This window comes from Lemur catta, chromosome 3 (genome assembly GCF_020740605.2).
Source record: "Lemur catta isolate mLemCat1 chromosome 3, mLemCat1.pri, whole genome shotgun sequence".
NCBI classification, from domain to species: domain Eukaryota; kingdom Metazoa; phylum Chordata; class Mammalia; order Primates; family Lemuridae; genus Lemur; species Lemur catta.
In genome coordinates this window covers 36,762,482-36,777,886 of record NC_059130.1, presented here as the reverse complement: position 1 = coordinate 36,777,886, position 15,405 = coordinate 36,762,482, and the positions used below count along the sequence as shown (strand labels likewise).

Below are 15,405 nucleotides of genomic sequence, written 5' to 3'. Positions count from 1 at the left end.
TCAGAAGGGCCACCAGAGCTGCCCGAAAGTAACAGCGGAGTAACAGCTACAGTGGCCATTTCAAGACCTGGCTTCATCTTTGAAACCACAGTCACGCCCCAGACCCAGAAGAGACAGCTTCCCGGAGGCCAGCGGCGTGGACGGGGTCTGAGCCCGCCACCGGACGCCCTCCCAGACTCCACCACAGTGCCAAGCCCCGCCCCGGTCACGTGCCTGGCGAGCTCGGCCGGCTGCCGGTCGCCATGGCAACGCCCGCCCCCCCGGCGCAGGAGGGCGCGGCGGCCATGATTCCCCGGCGGCGGCGCCCGCTCGGGCTTTGCCTCCTCCTGCTGCTGCTGCTGCTGCTGCTGCCGCTCCCGGGCGCGCCTGGGCACCGCGGCGCGGCGAAGCCGTGGGAAGGGGCCCACGAACCGGGTTCGGCCTGGGCCTGGCCCGGCTTCCAGCGCCTGCGGGAGCGGCTGCGGGCGGCCGGGGCCCTCTCCAAACGGTACTGGGCGCTCCTCAGCTGCCAGGTGTGGCCGGACGACTGCGAGGACGACGGGGAGGCAGCCGCGGGGCCCCCGGGTAAGACCCTGTCCCCGCGGGCGACCGCCCGGCCCTCCAGCGGGGCGGGGCTGTCAGGCCTGCGCTCCTGCCCGGGGCCATCTCAGCAGCCAGCCGGCGGCTGGGCAGGGGCAGCCGGGCCGGGTCAGGAATAGGCCCGGCTGCCCTCCCCCCCACCGCTTCCCGACTCCTTGCAGACATACTGTGGCGTTATTCTAGGACGCTGCTCTTTCCCACTTTCTTGATGTCTTGAAGGAAATTCCGCTGTGGACACACCTGGTGACGGTCCCCCACCCTCAAGTGCCTTCTCCTTCCTCTGCTGCTTATGGAGGCAGTGCTTGACGACATGCCGTGGGCGGAGCGTGGGCTGGGAGTTGGGACTTGAGTTCTGATCTGGCTCTGTCCCTAACAAAATGTACAGCAGGGTTGTCACATCACTGTCGTGGAGCAGATGGTCTGGTCTCTGTCTCACAGCCCCTCCTTTTTCAGGCTGGAGCCTTCCCCTGTTGGGCCAGCAGTACCTGGATGTCCTGACCACATGGTACTGCAGCTTTCGGGGCTGCTGCCACAGCCGGGATTGCAGGATCTCCAACAACTTCACAGGTTGGACCCCACGAGGCCGAAAGGGACTGGGGATCTGTGGGGAGGGCAGGCCATTCAGGGGAAATGGCTAGACTGCAAGGGACCTTTCATCATTCTGCCCAACCTCACACCAAGCAGGAACTGCCACAAAAAGATTGAAGTCTGTTCTGCAATTATTTGAGGATCTTCTTTGGGCAAGACTTGGAACTTTTAGGTTTTCCAGAAATAACACCCTCTAACAAAGGGAACAATGTGACACCAATATTAAATTAATGGTGCCATTAATTCTGCATTCTTCCACCTAGGAACAGAAGCCAAAGCACCTCCATCCTGGTGTTTGAAGGAGCACCAAGATATTCGAACCAGGGTCTAGAAGCCCCTTTAGCCTCTAGTTGAATCGCTCAGGCAGACAGAACTTGTTTCATGGATCTTGGGGATCCATGGGAATGTCATGACCTTGTTACACCCAGCTAAGAGATGTAGGACAGGCTCCTAATTGTCACTGTCTGTCCCTCGTCTACACTGAGGTTTTCCGCTGCTCATTTGCCACCTACCCCCTCACCATGTCCTCCTGCCACCCCTTGGAGTATGTCCAAGGAGGAAAGAATAGCTCAGATCTGTTGAGTCCCTGCCATATATTAGGCCCTGTGCTAAGAGTTCTGCAGGGATTAATTCCTAATCCAACACCTACAACCCTTTAGGAGCATCAGGCCCAGAGCACCTTTCTTTCTAAACAGAAACAGCAATCTCTCAGAAGGTAGTTGGAGCATCTAGTGAGAGAACTGATCAGATATTGTAGAGGTTGTGATTAAAAGTGTCCCTTTCTAAGCTTTAGCCAACAAACGTGTTTGTGATGCAACATGGGCTTCCTGGTTTATCTGGGGTCAGTGGGAATGCCTCCGTGGCTCCATTCCCTGAGAGAAGTTGGAGACTGGTCCTGGTTATAAACTAACTCATATTAACCACCCAGGGATTGAAAACCGCATGCTAGTTCGATGTGCCTTCTGCCGCTGCATATTGCTGCAGCCGCTTCCGCATATTGTAGTTGATTTGCATGTTGCCTCTCAGAGGGTGATCTTTAGCCCCAAGTGCTGAAGCTATTCTGATAAAGGACCATGCACCCCATCCCCAATCTCCAAATCCTGCAGCCTCATGGCTGACAGGAAATAAGGCCTAGCAGAGGGTTTTGCACACAGTAGCTGCTCTCAAGTGTTTGCTGAATGGAATTAGAAAGAACGAACTGAGGCTTCTCCAGGAAGCTTTTAGAGAGCCCTGAAATGGGTGGGAGCAACCTAGGGTGCGGGGGAGGGGGGTTCCTCCTCCAGACAGGTCTGTGCCAGCTGTTCTGGGATAGCTTCAGGGTCTGTGGAAAGGGTGATTCCAATTCTCCAAGTCCAATCTTGATTTCTCAAACTCTTCAGAAAATAGTCCTTGAATCCGTTCTGCTACAAGTTCTGCCCTCTGGCTTTGTGGTCTAAGGCCAAACAGGATGAATAACTGATCCCACCTCCGAGATATTCAGAATTTTGGTTTCTGGGCTGTTGGCAGGGAATGTACCTGTGTGTCACAGTCTCACTGTGACTTTCTCTTTCCTACCCCTAGGCTTGGAGTCAGACCTGAATGTGCGACTGCATGGTCAGCATTTGGTCCAGAAGCTGGTCCTAAGAACAGTGAGGGACTACTTAGAGTTGCCCCGGCCAGACAAGGCCCTGGCTCTGTCGTTCCATGGCTGGTCTGGCACAGGCAAGAACTTCGTGGCACGGATGCTGGCGGAGAACCTGTATCGGGATGGGCTGAAGAGTGACTGTGTCAAGATGTTCATCGCCACGTTCCACTTTCCTCACTCCAAGTATGTGGACCTGTACAAGGTGAGGCCAGGCAGTGCGGGGCAGCTCTCCCCACCAGGACTCGAGGGAGGCCTCTGTGCTGGGGGCAGGGGCAAGCAGCTGTTACGACAGACACTGTCACAGATGGAGACGCGCTCCATGCACCCCTCACAGAGGAGGCCCTGAGCATCCAGAAGAAAGACTGATGTTCCAGACACCATCCCTGGCTCTGCCTCCCTAACAGCCACACACGAGAGGCCAGGTGCTAGGCTCAAACAGAGCAGCCGCGTGATTTTTCTGTTAGAGAAGTAGCAAAACATCGCAGGAAACATGGAACAGAGAAAAGCAAAAACTTTATTATAATCTCCCCACACAGACACAATCTTGTTAGCTAATAACTGCTAGGTCTGGAGCCCAGAGAGAAACACACACGACGCCTCACGTGTAGCAAATACTGTTTATTTTGAGCATCTGGGTGCAGATGGGTGGAGGCGAAAAAGTGTCTACGAGAGAAAAGGGGAGAGCCTTGGGTTTTATAGAGGGTTTCTCGGGGGGAGTAAGTGGCCAGAACAGCTGCTTGTGATTAATTCTTTTTCAAACCACCAGCTCCTAGGACCCCTGCCCCAGTGATGTCTATCCTGCAGCTCCGTTGTCGTCCTCATCAGGAGAGAGAGGGAGGGGTAAACTTGTCCCTACGGGAGCAGGGGAAGGAGTGCTGGCTGGAGCTGTCTGCTAGATTTACAATATCTGGGGACTCTCCAGACTCCTGCTGCTGTTGTTTTATAAGCTTAAGTTTTACATTAACTGTATTTTGTCCTATACATACTTTTCAGGTTCCCACCTGGAACTAACCTAACAATACCAGCATTTTTAGTATACTTCCTTTGTTGTCAAACTTTCCCCATGCTGTTTATGTCACTGTAATTATTATAATGGACAGAAAGTTGCACATCCTGCCTTTTAAAAAAAAATAGGCACTTCATGTCGTAAGTGATTTTCCATGTCCTCCTATATCTGCTGATTATATAGCAGCAAGCAGATGGACAGAAATTTCCTTTGCTGTTCCCCTATTTTGGGTTTCTTCCAATGCAGACACATGGTATTTAAAATTCTCCAGAAGATGACCAAACCCCCATTGCAGCATGACAGAGATGACTGCACCTCTCTTTGGCTTTCCAGAAGATTATACAAGCCTTTGAGGATGGAGTCTCCTGGCAGTTTCAGTATGGCCTTAGAGGGCAGGGGCCGGGGGAACTGCCCTGAAGCCCAGCTGTCTTAAAGTCAGGATGCCGGTCAGCTGGGCCTTCGCAGGAAGAACTGTCTGGCTCTGACGGTGGCAAAACTGCTGTGGATCTAAGCATCTCCACTGTGAAAAGTGACACACACACACTCTCATACTCAAGCACTTGGGTGCCTGGGAGCTGAAGTCAGAGTCCCTGGACAGGGAGTGTGGGCTCTGGGGTGAGAGTTGGCCCCAAGTAATATATTACTTGCCCAGTTCTGATGAACACTGCAAATAACCATGTTTTCAACGTTCAGTGTCTTTTCTGGGGGATTCAGCACAGCCCCCTGTGGGGGCCCCTAAGTTGCGGGTTGGCTGGGCCCCAGACAGGCCCTCAACAGGCTTGCTCCCCTGAGATCTCAGCCCAGCCACGGTGCCAGTGGGCACTTTTTGTTCCTGGGAGTTCAGGCCAGGGGACTGTGGCTACCTCTGGGCACATGAACCTCTCTGCCCATCACCCCTAGATTAAAGCCTGACTCCTACCCTCTGGGGCAGATGAGTTGGCAGTTAGTTCCGAGATGGGACCTAGTCCTGGAGAGGAGAGAACAGGCTGCAGCTGGGACCTTTTCCGAAGGCCAGAGGCCTTCTCCCTCCACCCAGGCTAGCTCCACCTCGTTTGGCTTTCAAACCTCAGAGTGCATGAGAAATCACCTGTGAAACTTGTTACATGCAATGGCCTAGCTCTGTCCCCAGAGGTTTGGATTTGGCAGTTCTGGGGGGGTGGGGTGAAACCGGGCCACTAGCAATCTGCTGCAGAAGCCACGCCCTCAGGCTGGGGGTGGAACTGTGTCCACCAGTTCCCAGCAGCTCCCTGTATCCCCTGCAGGAGCAGCTGCTGGGCCAGATGCAGGAGACGCAGCAGCTCTGCCCCCAGACCCTGTTCATCTTCGACGAGGCTGAGAAGCTGCACCCGGGGCTACTGGAGGTCCTTAGGCCATACTTGGAACGCCAGGTCCCTGAGGGCCACAGGGCCAAGTCCCCAAGAACCATCTTTCTTTTTCTCAGGTGAGATGAGGTCTGAGGAACAGCAGTCAGGAGGGCTAGATGAGGGGAGCATATTAGTGGGTGGGGGAGGGTTTCCATGCTCTCCCAGGCTACAGATGCTCTTCCTCAGGACAAACCAACACAAACTCTGATAGAGAAAATGGAAGCCTCGCTGCTTGGGTGGAAGCAGGGTGGGAAGCCTAAGGTCTCCCTGCTCCTGCCTAATTCTACCCCCAAGGCACTTTTGGGGGACTCTGACCCCCCCAGCACAGGCTGGCTAATTAACTCACAGGCCAGCCTGGAGCCACAGCAGTGTCCCTCTTCTCGCCCTCCACCCTTAGGGCGTGGCTCTGTAGGATTGGGAGGCTCCCCCAGACTGTCCAGGGAGGGACCGCTCATACACTGAGAGTTCCCCCTTCGAAGGACATTCAGTTTCCCAGTCAGTCCATTAGTTGAAATCAAGTGCCAACTATTGTTGGAAATTCCCAAGGAAGGCACGGTCTCCCACTAAGTCCAACATGGCCAGTTCTTCCTCCAGCCATAGATGGTCTGCTGCTTCTCTGATCATGAGAGGAAGTCACTGGCTTGAAATTCAGGGCATAACGTGTTGAGTGAATCACATTCTGAGTACCATAGTGAGATTGGCAGCACTACCACGGCAGACCCAGTCACTTCGCCACACTGCTTTTTCTGTGCTTTTGTTTAAATGGTTTTGCAGGAATTAAACTTAGAAGTAACTTGTCCAACTCCATCTTTTAATGGAGGCTTCACCTGGGAGAGCCCTACATCAGTCAGCAGTCAGGCTGGGGCCCCTGTTGGTCCAACTTGAACGCTTCACAACAGCTTGTTGCAGACTCGGTGGAAGTCAATTTCTTCCCCCACACCCTTCCCCAGCCAGCACTTGCTTGCCAGAGGGTTTCCCAGGCTGCAGAGCACACACTGTGAGGACAGGGAAGTGTGTGGTTGGGGAAGTGTTGCTGATTTTCATCCAAGCTTGGAGTGTGTGAAGGGGTGAGCTGTGGAAGGCAGATCTTGTTTCAATGTGGACCCGCAAAAAAGATGGCAGTCGGGTCTTGCCTCGGCTGATGCAGTTTTGGCCACTCCTGTGTGGCCTGGCAGGCCTTCCTGCAGCAGTGCAGAGTCGGGTGGCAGCTGCAGGAAGCAGAAGTGTTTTGTAAGCAGCTTTTCCAAGTGCACGTGTCAAAGGGAGTCTGGCTGAGCAACTGCCCTTGTCAAGGGGTGAGGACTGTTCTTGTTCCTGTGGGGCTCCTCCAGCTGGGGGCTCATGGCCATTGGTAAATTCTGGCTGTGAGGGACACACTGGCTCCTTCGCCTCCAGGAAGGAGCCATGGGACCACTTGGCTAGACAACTTTGCGTTCCTGCCTTACCTGCTTGGCCTCTAGACTGTGGAAGGAGGCAGGGAGAGAACCCACTCAGCTCTTCCCCTGTACTGGGGGCCTCCAGCTCACAGGATGCAGGCACATGCTAAAAGAGCAAAGACGTGAGTTAGTGTACCTGCGAGTGTCAGGGGGACTTGCAGAGCTTGGTGAGCGAAAGAAAGGGAGATACTACATCCCCAGCCCTAACGTGCCACCACCTTCCCCCTCTTTCCCCCTCCCTCCCCCATTCCACCGAATCTGAGGACGAAGCAGGGGAGGGAGTACAAGAATGTGGAGGTGGGCAAGGCCTCAGTTTCTGAAGGAGCTGGCCGAGCCGTGAGGCCAGAGCCCAGGAAGGGAGAGGAGTGCCAGGAGGTAGGGGAGAAGTTCGCACAGGCTATCGAGGGCAAGAGGAGGAAGAGTTCCCAGCTGCAGGTCTCTACCACCTCCCTCCCTGCTCCTCTGTTGGTGGCTCTACGATTTCCTCTTCCCTCTTTATCTGTGCTTTCCCTCATATCTCTAACCCAGTCTTCTTTCCTGTGCTTCGGACCCATAATTCCAGTTGCCTAATGATACTACAACCTCTAGAGAGAGCACAGGCAAGCATAAAACCAAGCTTTCATCTCTGCCCTTCTCCTACATTCCACCTGTGTTGAGGGGACAGCAAGCAGCTCAAGGCAAGCAAACACCTGTTCTCTTTGACCTCCTTTCCCTCAATTCTCACACTCATCAATTACAGGGTCCTCTCAACTGTACCTCCAAAACTAATTCTTAAATCCTCCTTTCCATCCTTTCTCCATTGCCACACCACCATTAAACACGGACTGTTGGCAAAAAGCTCTGTGACTAGCTTTCTGCAGCCATCGTGTGCCTCTTCAACCTCTGCAGCCCTGGAATGATCTTCTTGGGACATAAAGCTGATCAGGTCACCCCATACTGCCAAGCTCGGAACCCTCCCATGGTTCCCCATGGCCCATAAGCTAGAATCCATGTACATGGCAGACAAAGGCCTCCTCACCCAGCCTCGCCCTGTGTTCCTGTAGCCCCTCAGCCGCTGAGCCCTGCAAGCCTCTGGTGCATCTGTGCCTGGCACACACCCCTCCGTGCCTCGTGTCTGATGGTGACTACTCCGTCTGTGTCTGTCCAGCAGCCTCATCCTCCCTCTGAAGCCTTCTCCCTAGACCTTACTCGCTCCAACGTTAGCACTTGCCACACTGCCTGGAATCACACACATGCCTGTCCCTCTGACAACACAGAAGTCAAGGGAGAGACCATGTCTTACCATCTCCATGCTCCTTGCACCTAGCATAGTCTCAGTAAGTGTTTTCCAAAGGGAGCAAGAGAAGGAGGTTGGGTGGCAAAGCAGGACAGTGTCTTTTCTGCACAGACCTTTGGGTTATGACAAGATCTCCTGGGAGAGAGAAGGCCCAAGACCCTCAAGTTACATCCTTCCAGGCACCGATGCATCGGCTTCAGTGGTCAAGCAGCCCATTCGGAAGCTAAATATAAAAATAGAGAAATCTGTTAACAAGCTCTTATCTCTTTCAGTAACCTTAGAGGCAACATCGTCAATGAGGTGGTCCTAAATTTGCTTAAAGCTGGATGGTCCCGGGAAGAAATTACAATAGAACACTTGGAACCCCACCTCCACGCTGAGATTGTGGAGTCCACAGGTAAGTAACATTTCCAGCCACACAGAAAATAAGCCTCTGGTGAGAGCCATATTTGTATTTTTATGTTGGGTTTGTGTTTGCTTTGAAAGAGAATTGTTCGCACTGGCCCTAGAAGTACAGGCAGTGGTCTCCGAAGCCTGCAGAGACTGTGAGAACCTTGATGGTTCAGCCTCCAGCCAGAGGTCTGACTGCTCTAGCTTCTGCTTTCTGTCATCAAACCAAACTGTGAACCTGGCAGGCAGGCTCCCAATCGCCCTGCTCTACCTGTGGCTATTTCCATAGTTAACCCTGGCCCTCCTTACCTAAAGGACACACAGCTGTAGAGACACATGCTGCAGATAGCCCTCCTGGAGTTGCTGGCATACGAGATCAAGATCTAACCTTGCCCAGGCCTTAGGCTTGGGGACACCTTAAAACTCCAGCTGGGTTCAGCCCCAGGTCAGACTCCATGTAACTTTGCTCTTGATTTCAGACAGTGGCTTTGGCCACAGCTGTCTTGTGAAGGACAACCTGATTGACTACTTTGTCCCCTTCCTGCCGCTGGAGTACCGTCATGTGAGGCTGTGTGTACGTGATGCTTTCCTGAGCCAGGAGCTGCAGTACACTGAAGAGGCACTGGATGAAATCTCCAGGATGATGGTGTATGTCCCCAGGGAGGAACAACTCTTCTCTTCTCAGGGCTGCAAATCTATTTCCCAGAGAATTACCTACTTCCTGCCATGAAGGCTAGATAAAGACTTCTTGGAGCTACCTTACTTACACTAATGGGACCCGGGGACCTGTGAGAGCACTGCTTGGGACTGTAAGGTGTGGGAGGGGCAGACTGGCATCCAGCGATTACCAGGATACAACTGGTGTGTAAAAGGAAGTCCTTATGTTAGAAGCAGAGCCAATTCTTAAGCTCACTTGGTGCCTTAAAGACACACATTACAAAATGGCTAGGTGGTTGGAGCAAGCCTTATGGGAGATCAACAAACCCCAAGGGCTCATTACAACTCTGCAGATAGTCTCCTTTGCACCTCAGCTCCTCCTTGCAGATGCCTGGACTTGGGCTTCAGAGGCTGCAGGATTCTTGGGTTACAGAGCAGGGAAGAATGCAATTCTGTCACCTAGGAGTACAGAGTATACCTCAGGTTTGCAAGCTGGGTGGGCTGGCTTTCAAGTGGTTGCTCCCGGAGGAAAGTTGAGCAGCTTCTGTTGTGAGCAGATCAACAAAGCCTCAGGCTGAAGGGAAAAGTGCACAGAGGAAGATATTTTTAACATCAGGTCAGTGTTGGCTAAGACTTACTCTGCTCTACAGATTGAAAAAGATTTTTTAAAATTCAGGGTCTTGACATGACTATGTCATATATAGAGATTAAAATTTTGTATTTTTCTAGAGTCCTTGGCCTGCTTTCTGAGACTTAGTAATTGTGCTCACTTAGCAAAATTTCAAATGCCAGGTAATCCTGCTGGGGCCTGGTGGAGACAGGGTGAATGCTGGCACTCACGCAGCTGGCAGGGATGTGCTCGTCTTCCAGTTTACGCCAGTTTGGTTTGGGGCCACATCTGCTGAGCTGGGTTGCACCAGCTTCTTAACGAAGAGGCTTCCACAGCATATTGCTCTTCTGTATGAAAGCATTCACTCCTGTACTCTCAGCTTTAAAAAGGAAAGCAGTCATTTTGTGAATTAAATGGCATTGTGTAAACGTGAAGCACTGGGCTTATGCACATAGTGTTCATTATGTGTTTTTTCCCTTGCGTCTTTTCCTTCTCCCACACTTCTAGAATAACACATGGGTCTTTTTATTTGTCATCATCTAATGTTCCTCCTTATTTGTTTTTGAGACAGAGTCTCATTCTGTTGCCCCGCCTAGAGAGCAGTGGCATCATCATAGCTCACAGCAACCTCAAACTCCTGGGCTCAAGCAGTTCTGCCTCAGCCTCCCGAGTAGCCGGGACTACAGGCGCTTGCCACTATACATGGCTAATTTTTCTATTTTTTGTAGAGATGGGGTCTTGCTCTTGCTCAGGCTGGTCTTAAACTCCTGACCTCAAGCGATCCTCCTGCCTGGGCCTTCCAGAGTGCTGGGATTACAGGCACAAGCCATGGCGCCTGGCCATGTTCCTTCTTATTTAAAGCCCTCTCCAACCCCCTCTCCTTTAGCCCTTGCGAAACTGAACACTTCTGTCTCTCCCCCATTCAACACTTTACTGTGTTCATTTACTCAATTAACTGCCTCAAGGTTTGAAAGTATTAATACCTAGCCTGAGCCACATTAGGCACTCAAATAAATGAATTAAAGGAACTTAGTTTCATACCACTCATGGGACAAAAGTAAAGCTAACTGCACAAATGGGGGCTAGGTTAGCTGCTGTCTCACTGTCTGTCTAGAGCATCTCAAAAAGAATACGCAGGACACCTGATCTTCTTACACACCAGGTTCTAAGCTCTGTAAGTACACAGTATAAAAGGTATGTTCTATATCTTTCAGTGTCAGAGACACAGAACAGCTGACATTCTTTTAGCACTGGCCAGTCATGTTTGGCATCAGAAATATAAGATCTGAACCTCCCACCTTGGGAAGCAAGAGAAGCAGCAAACAACAGTGGTTCCAAACATGTTCTCTGGAGCCAGACTGGCTGGGCTGGAGTTGTGCCTCTGTCACTTACCACAGTGAGACTATGGGAAGGCAGTTCAACCTGCCAATGAGATTTAGAAAATATAATTAAGTGTAGAATTCATTTGCAGGCAAAGCTTGAGGATGGACAGCTAAGAAAGCACTAACTCCAAATGAACTGGGTTAGTGCTTCCAAAGCAGAGGAGTTAAGGTTTCACTTATATAGGCAGAGACAGACAACTTTTAGCAGGATTCCAACATTTTCCATACAAGACCAGGTGCACACACCACAGGGATTTGGTTGGTTACAGATTGCTACATTCCAAGAAAGATTACTTTGTTACTCCATAAGAAGCCCTAGCAATCTGAGGGGTCTTTTCATGTTAATCATTCACTGGTGGGAGGCAGAAGTTGCAGCTGCAGCCTCAGGTTGGGTAGCCACGCGTCTTTAAGGCTCAAGATAATTTAAAGTTCCAGTACCTTTAAGTCTGAGTTATAAAGATCTTTCAAGAAAGCATCCTAGATGAACTCAAACAGTTTGGGTCCCTTTATGTTCAGGAGCTTAGTCCCATGTCACTAGGAAGACTTATTTCTAGAGTGTCATGTCCTGTGGTGTGGGGAATTTGTCGGGCTACAAAGTTGATGGGGTATAGGCCGAAATTAAATCAGTGTAAGGGAAGTGGCTCAGCTGAGTCAGGCTACACAGCTGTATCTTCAGTTAATGTCATTCTCTGAGCAACTATTATTTCAGTTTTCTTAGCTGTATGTTGACTTCATTGCAAACAAATCCCACAAAAGCAGTGAAAACAAAAACAGGACAAAACACAATGAATGATTATAACTTCTGGAAAAGTAAAAGCTTTTGTCACCACATTTCCCAAGATCCAAACCAGCTGCTTGGCCAATTGTTTACAGATAGAGTTGGATCTGAAAGTCTATTTGGGTTTTCATATTAGCCATTAATTTAGTTAATATGATTCATTTGAGATAGAGGCATAACACTCAGTTTTTATGATAGCACAGGTTATTCCTTGGGCTGCAGTATGTCTAAAGCCATAGAGTTTTGTAATACAGCCTTTTTTATAGAAGTAACTTCATTGTTTAGTAACAAGACAACCAAGCAGCTATCATTTAACAGAGTTTTTTGTATTAATATAATTAGTTAGGGCCTCTACATGCCAAAGGACATCCTCAATACCCAGCTGTCACAAAAAGATAGCAGCTAAATGATCACACCAATGGAATACAGAACTACCCCAATGAGTTTATCAATGAGGAAGATTTGTGGGCTTTGAAAGGGTATGAATTATTCGACCTTGTGCCCAGGTATAACCTAAAGAACACCATCCTAACCATCCTGGAGGTAACCATGGCCATAGATTGGTGTTACACAGCCAAGACATTCCATTCGGAGCTGGCCAATAACCATGTAGTCCCTATGCTCGTTCAGGGGCATGCCACTCAGCACTTTGTAATATAACAATGTGGATGCACTGTTCTTTGGGTATCCATCCTGTATGTCTAATGCTATCGGCCCATGTATCTTTGGTGTGATATTTTTGTTCCCAATTCAAAGGGGCAAGCTAAGTTGAACAAAAGAAGGGTAAGCCAGATAAAACCACCCCAAATTCATGTTATACTGTCCCCAAATCAAGCTGTGTTATTTCTCAGTTGGGGTAGCACCAGTGTGAAAGCTAACGAACTAGCGTCTTTTTCTGAAAAGCTCTTTCCATGCCTTTTGCTTTGTAAAGTGTTATTAAAAGGCCAGTGATGCACACCATCCTTAGCTATACTAGTGTCAAGTACCAATGACTGTTTTGGAGAGGCATGGATATATTTCTGATATTCTATCCAGTCTTATCCTTGGAGAGGAGATAACCACCATGGTAGGCCAGAGCCACTGGAAAGGGACACAAGGCTGCACACCCAGCAAGGACTGTTTTGTGATCCATCGGCGTGGTCCTGAGCCCACTGTAAGAAGAGCTTTGTTTCATGGGCAACAGCTGGTAATAGTAGCAACAAAATAAGAACTAAGGACAAAAAGACATTTAGTGGGAACTTATAAAGGAAGATCTTTCCCATTTGTTAGCAATTATTAATATTAACTATTTGTTTAGGTACAGGCCTGGTCCAGCGTCTTGGGAAAGCTGATTACCTCACATGTCATTGTCTTCTCATCCTTGTTGGTTCTGAAGAATTTCAATTTCAGAGCACTAGTTTGAGATGAAGGCCTAATTAGTGAAGCAGCTTTCTTTAAGTGTATGAATGCATCCGGGAATTGATTCCTTTTAGTTTAGCAGCACAAGGGTTGATTAGGAGCACCTGATAACATCCCTTCCACCTGGTTGGGGAGAGTCCTTTAAAAGATGCTGTTCCAAATGGACAAAGTCTGGTTGAAATCCGTGGTCCTTGAGTTTTTTGTTTCCTGGAAGCCCACTGTGGAAAGAATCTTTTACTAAATTACTGTTTCTAGTTAGTTGCCTTTAAAAGTCTCTGCAATGATACAACATAGCCCCTTTTGATATCATAGATTCACAATTTCCTTGAGACAGTTTCATAGGTCTGCCTGTTGTAATTTCATACAGAGACAGCTGGTATTTACCAAAAGGGGTCAATCTTAGGTTAAGCAAAACCAATGGAAGAGCTTTTGGCCACAGAATTTTAAAAACTTCAGTTAATTTTGCCAGCTGAGTTTTGATTAGTCTGTTTGTTCCACTAGCCCAGATGACTGGGGGCAATAGGTACAACAGAGATGTTAGAGAAAGGGCCAGATTTTGCATACTGACTGGATAGCAGGAGGAGGGCTGGGGGAAGGGGAGGTAAGTCTGGACAAGGAAGTTCTGACAAAAGAGAGGGAGGAGCCCAAGGAGGGGAGAATTTTTGGCAGTCTTTTTCAATTTAGAAATTGCTTTAGACAATTTTTTGTTCTCCTCTTGCAAAGAAATGACTTTATTAGAACCTCTTTTATAATCTTGTAAGTGCCACTGAAAATAACTCTGTTATTTTATTTTAGAGCTGTTTTTTTTCTGCACTCAAATGTTCTACCCTGAGCTACACCCCCAGCGTTTTCTGATTGAGCAAGTAGATAAACTAGCTATTTCAAAGGTACCCCATTTTGGTCATTGTAATTTGGGGCCTTTGCAAGTTACGTGAGACTATTTTTCTAAATATTTGCATAAAGAGGTGCTTTAAGTATTAAACATAAATTCAGCTAGTGTTTTTAATGGTGGGTTTTTCCTTAAGCAGGAAGACTTGGTTTTAGAGATATAATTGCCCATAATTTAGATTTTCCTTCCTGAATGACCAGAAACCTACTGTGTTTTGGACTGAGTGTATTGCTTCTAGGAGTAGCTCCTCAAGGTGTCACCTTTGAGTAATTTTTTCCCTCCTATGTGTCTCAGTGATCCCAAGAAACTTGGGTGCTTAAGGGACCAGGTAATCAACCTTTCTGTGTGACCACCGGATTAAGCAGGGTTCCCTGTATGTTCTTCTTTCACATCACAAGCGAGGATAAGCTCCAACACTCCCTCAAGACCTTTGTCGCTTCTTTGGTCACTTGAGAAGAAAGTTTAGATTTGTCAATTGAACTGAGCTTCAAATTCTGGCCTTTTTTTTTTTTTTTTTTTTTTTGAGACACAGTCTTGCTGTGTTACCCAGACTAGAATGCTGTGGTGTCAGCCTAGTTCAAACTCCTGGGCTCAAGCAATCCTTTTGCCTCAGCCTCCTAAGTAGCTGGGACTACAAGCATGGGCCACCACATCTGGCTAATTTTTTCTATTTTTAGTTGCCTGACTAATATTTTCCTATTTTTAGTAGAGATGGGGGTCTCGCTCTTGCCCAGGCTGGTCTCGAACTCCTGAGACCAAGGAGTGATCCTCCCGCCTCAGCCTCCCAGAGTGCTAGGCTTACAGGCGTGAATCACTGCGCCAGGCCTCTGGCCACTTTTTAAGATAAATTTTTTTGGCTTAAGCCACAAAGATTCATTTCCCCCTTTCAGAAAGAAAATATTTTCCTCCGACCAAAATTTTGCAAACAAGAGAAAAGGCTGTAAAAATTCTAACAAGTAATTTGAAAAAAAAACCTCAGAGAAAAGTGAAAATCACAAATTTGCTATTAGTAAATCTCTAGAGAATAACAAACAAAATTCCTACCTTACAGCAGAGGTTCAATTCTAATCCCATCAAGTTATGAGTGTGTGTAGCTCGAATAAAGTCGGAATCCTCAACCAAGCCTGGGAAGATTCACACCTAGAGGGGCCTTACTAGAGATCCCGGTGGACTCCAGCAAGGCTGAAGAATGAGCCATTCCTGCTGGTCCAAGGCTGCTGGCAAAGCTACAGGGATTGTTGGAGGTCCACTTTGGTCCCTTCATTAGTTGTCAGAATGTCTTCCTTAAATAATGAGATTTAGAAAATAATGACTAAGTATAGAGTTTACTCTAGTGCAAAGCTTGAGGATGGCCACCTGGGAAAGCATCAACTCCAAATGAATGGGGTCAGCATTTCCAAACTGGAGGAGTTGAGGTGTCACTTAAGC

At 48.9% G+C, this 15,405-nt stretch overlaps 1 protein-coding gene and 1 long non-coding RNA gene across 2 annotated transcripts; one reads left to right on the top strand and one right to left on the bottom strand.

Moving 5' to 3' along the window:
* The first annotated feature begins 267 nt into the window (after positions 1-267).
* Positions 268-9,980, top strand: TOR3A (torsin family 3 member A). Its single transcript, XM_045547274.1, has 6 exons — positions 268-564; positions 1,033-1,146; positions 2,728-2,993; positions 5,060-5,238; positions 8,146-8,270; positions 8,743-9,980. The coding sequence occupies exons 1-6, from the start codon at positions 285-287 to the stop codon at positions 8,991-8,993; spliced, it is 1,215 nt and encodes a 404-aa protein (XP_045403230.1). The 5' UTR covers positions 268-284; the 3' UTR covers positions 8,994-9,980.
* Positions 3,334-8,227, bottom strand: LOC123635262. The gene is made up of 3 exons (XR_006734087.1): positions 7,987-8,227; positions 6,607-6,703; positions 3,334-6,369 (listed from the first exon to the last, which is right to left on the bottom strand). It is a non-coding gene; the product is annotated as an uncharacterized LOC123635262 (long non-coding RNA).
* Positions 9,981-15,405: the final 5,425 nt, after the last annotated feature.

Coding starts and splice junctions, on each gene's coding strand:
- TOR3A (XM_045547274.1), top strand. CDS start 285: ATGATTCCCCGGCGGCGGCGCCCGCTCGGGCTTTGCCTCCTCCTGCTG. Junction 2,994..5,059: donor AGTATGTGGACCTGTACAAG/GTGAGGCCAGGC, acceptor TATCCCCTGCAG/GAGCAGCTGCTGGGCCAGAT. Junction 5,239..8,145: donor ACCATCTTTCTTTTTCTCAG/GTGAGATGAGGT, acceptor TATCTCTTTCAG/TAACCTTAGAGGCAACATCG.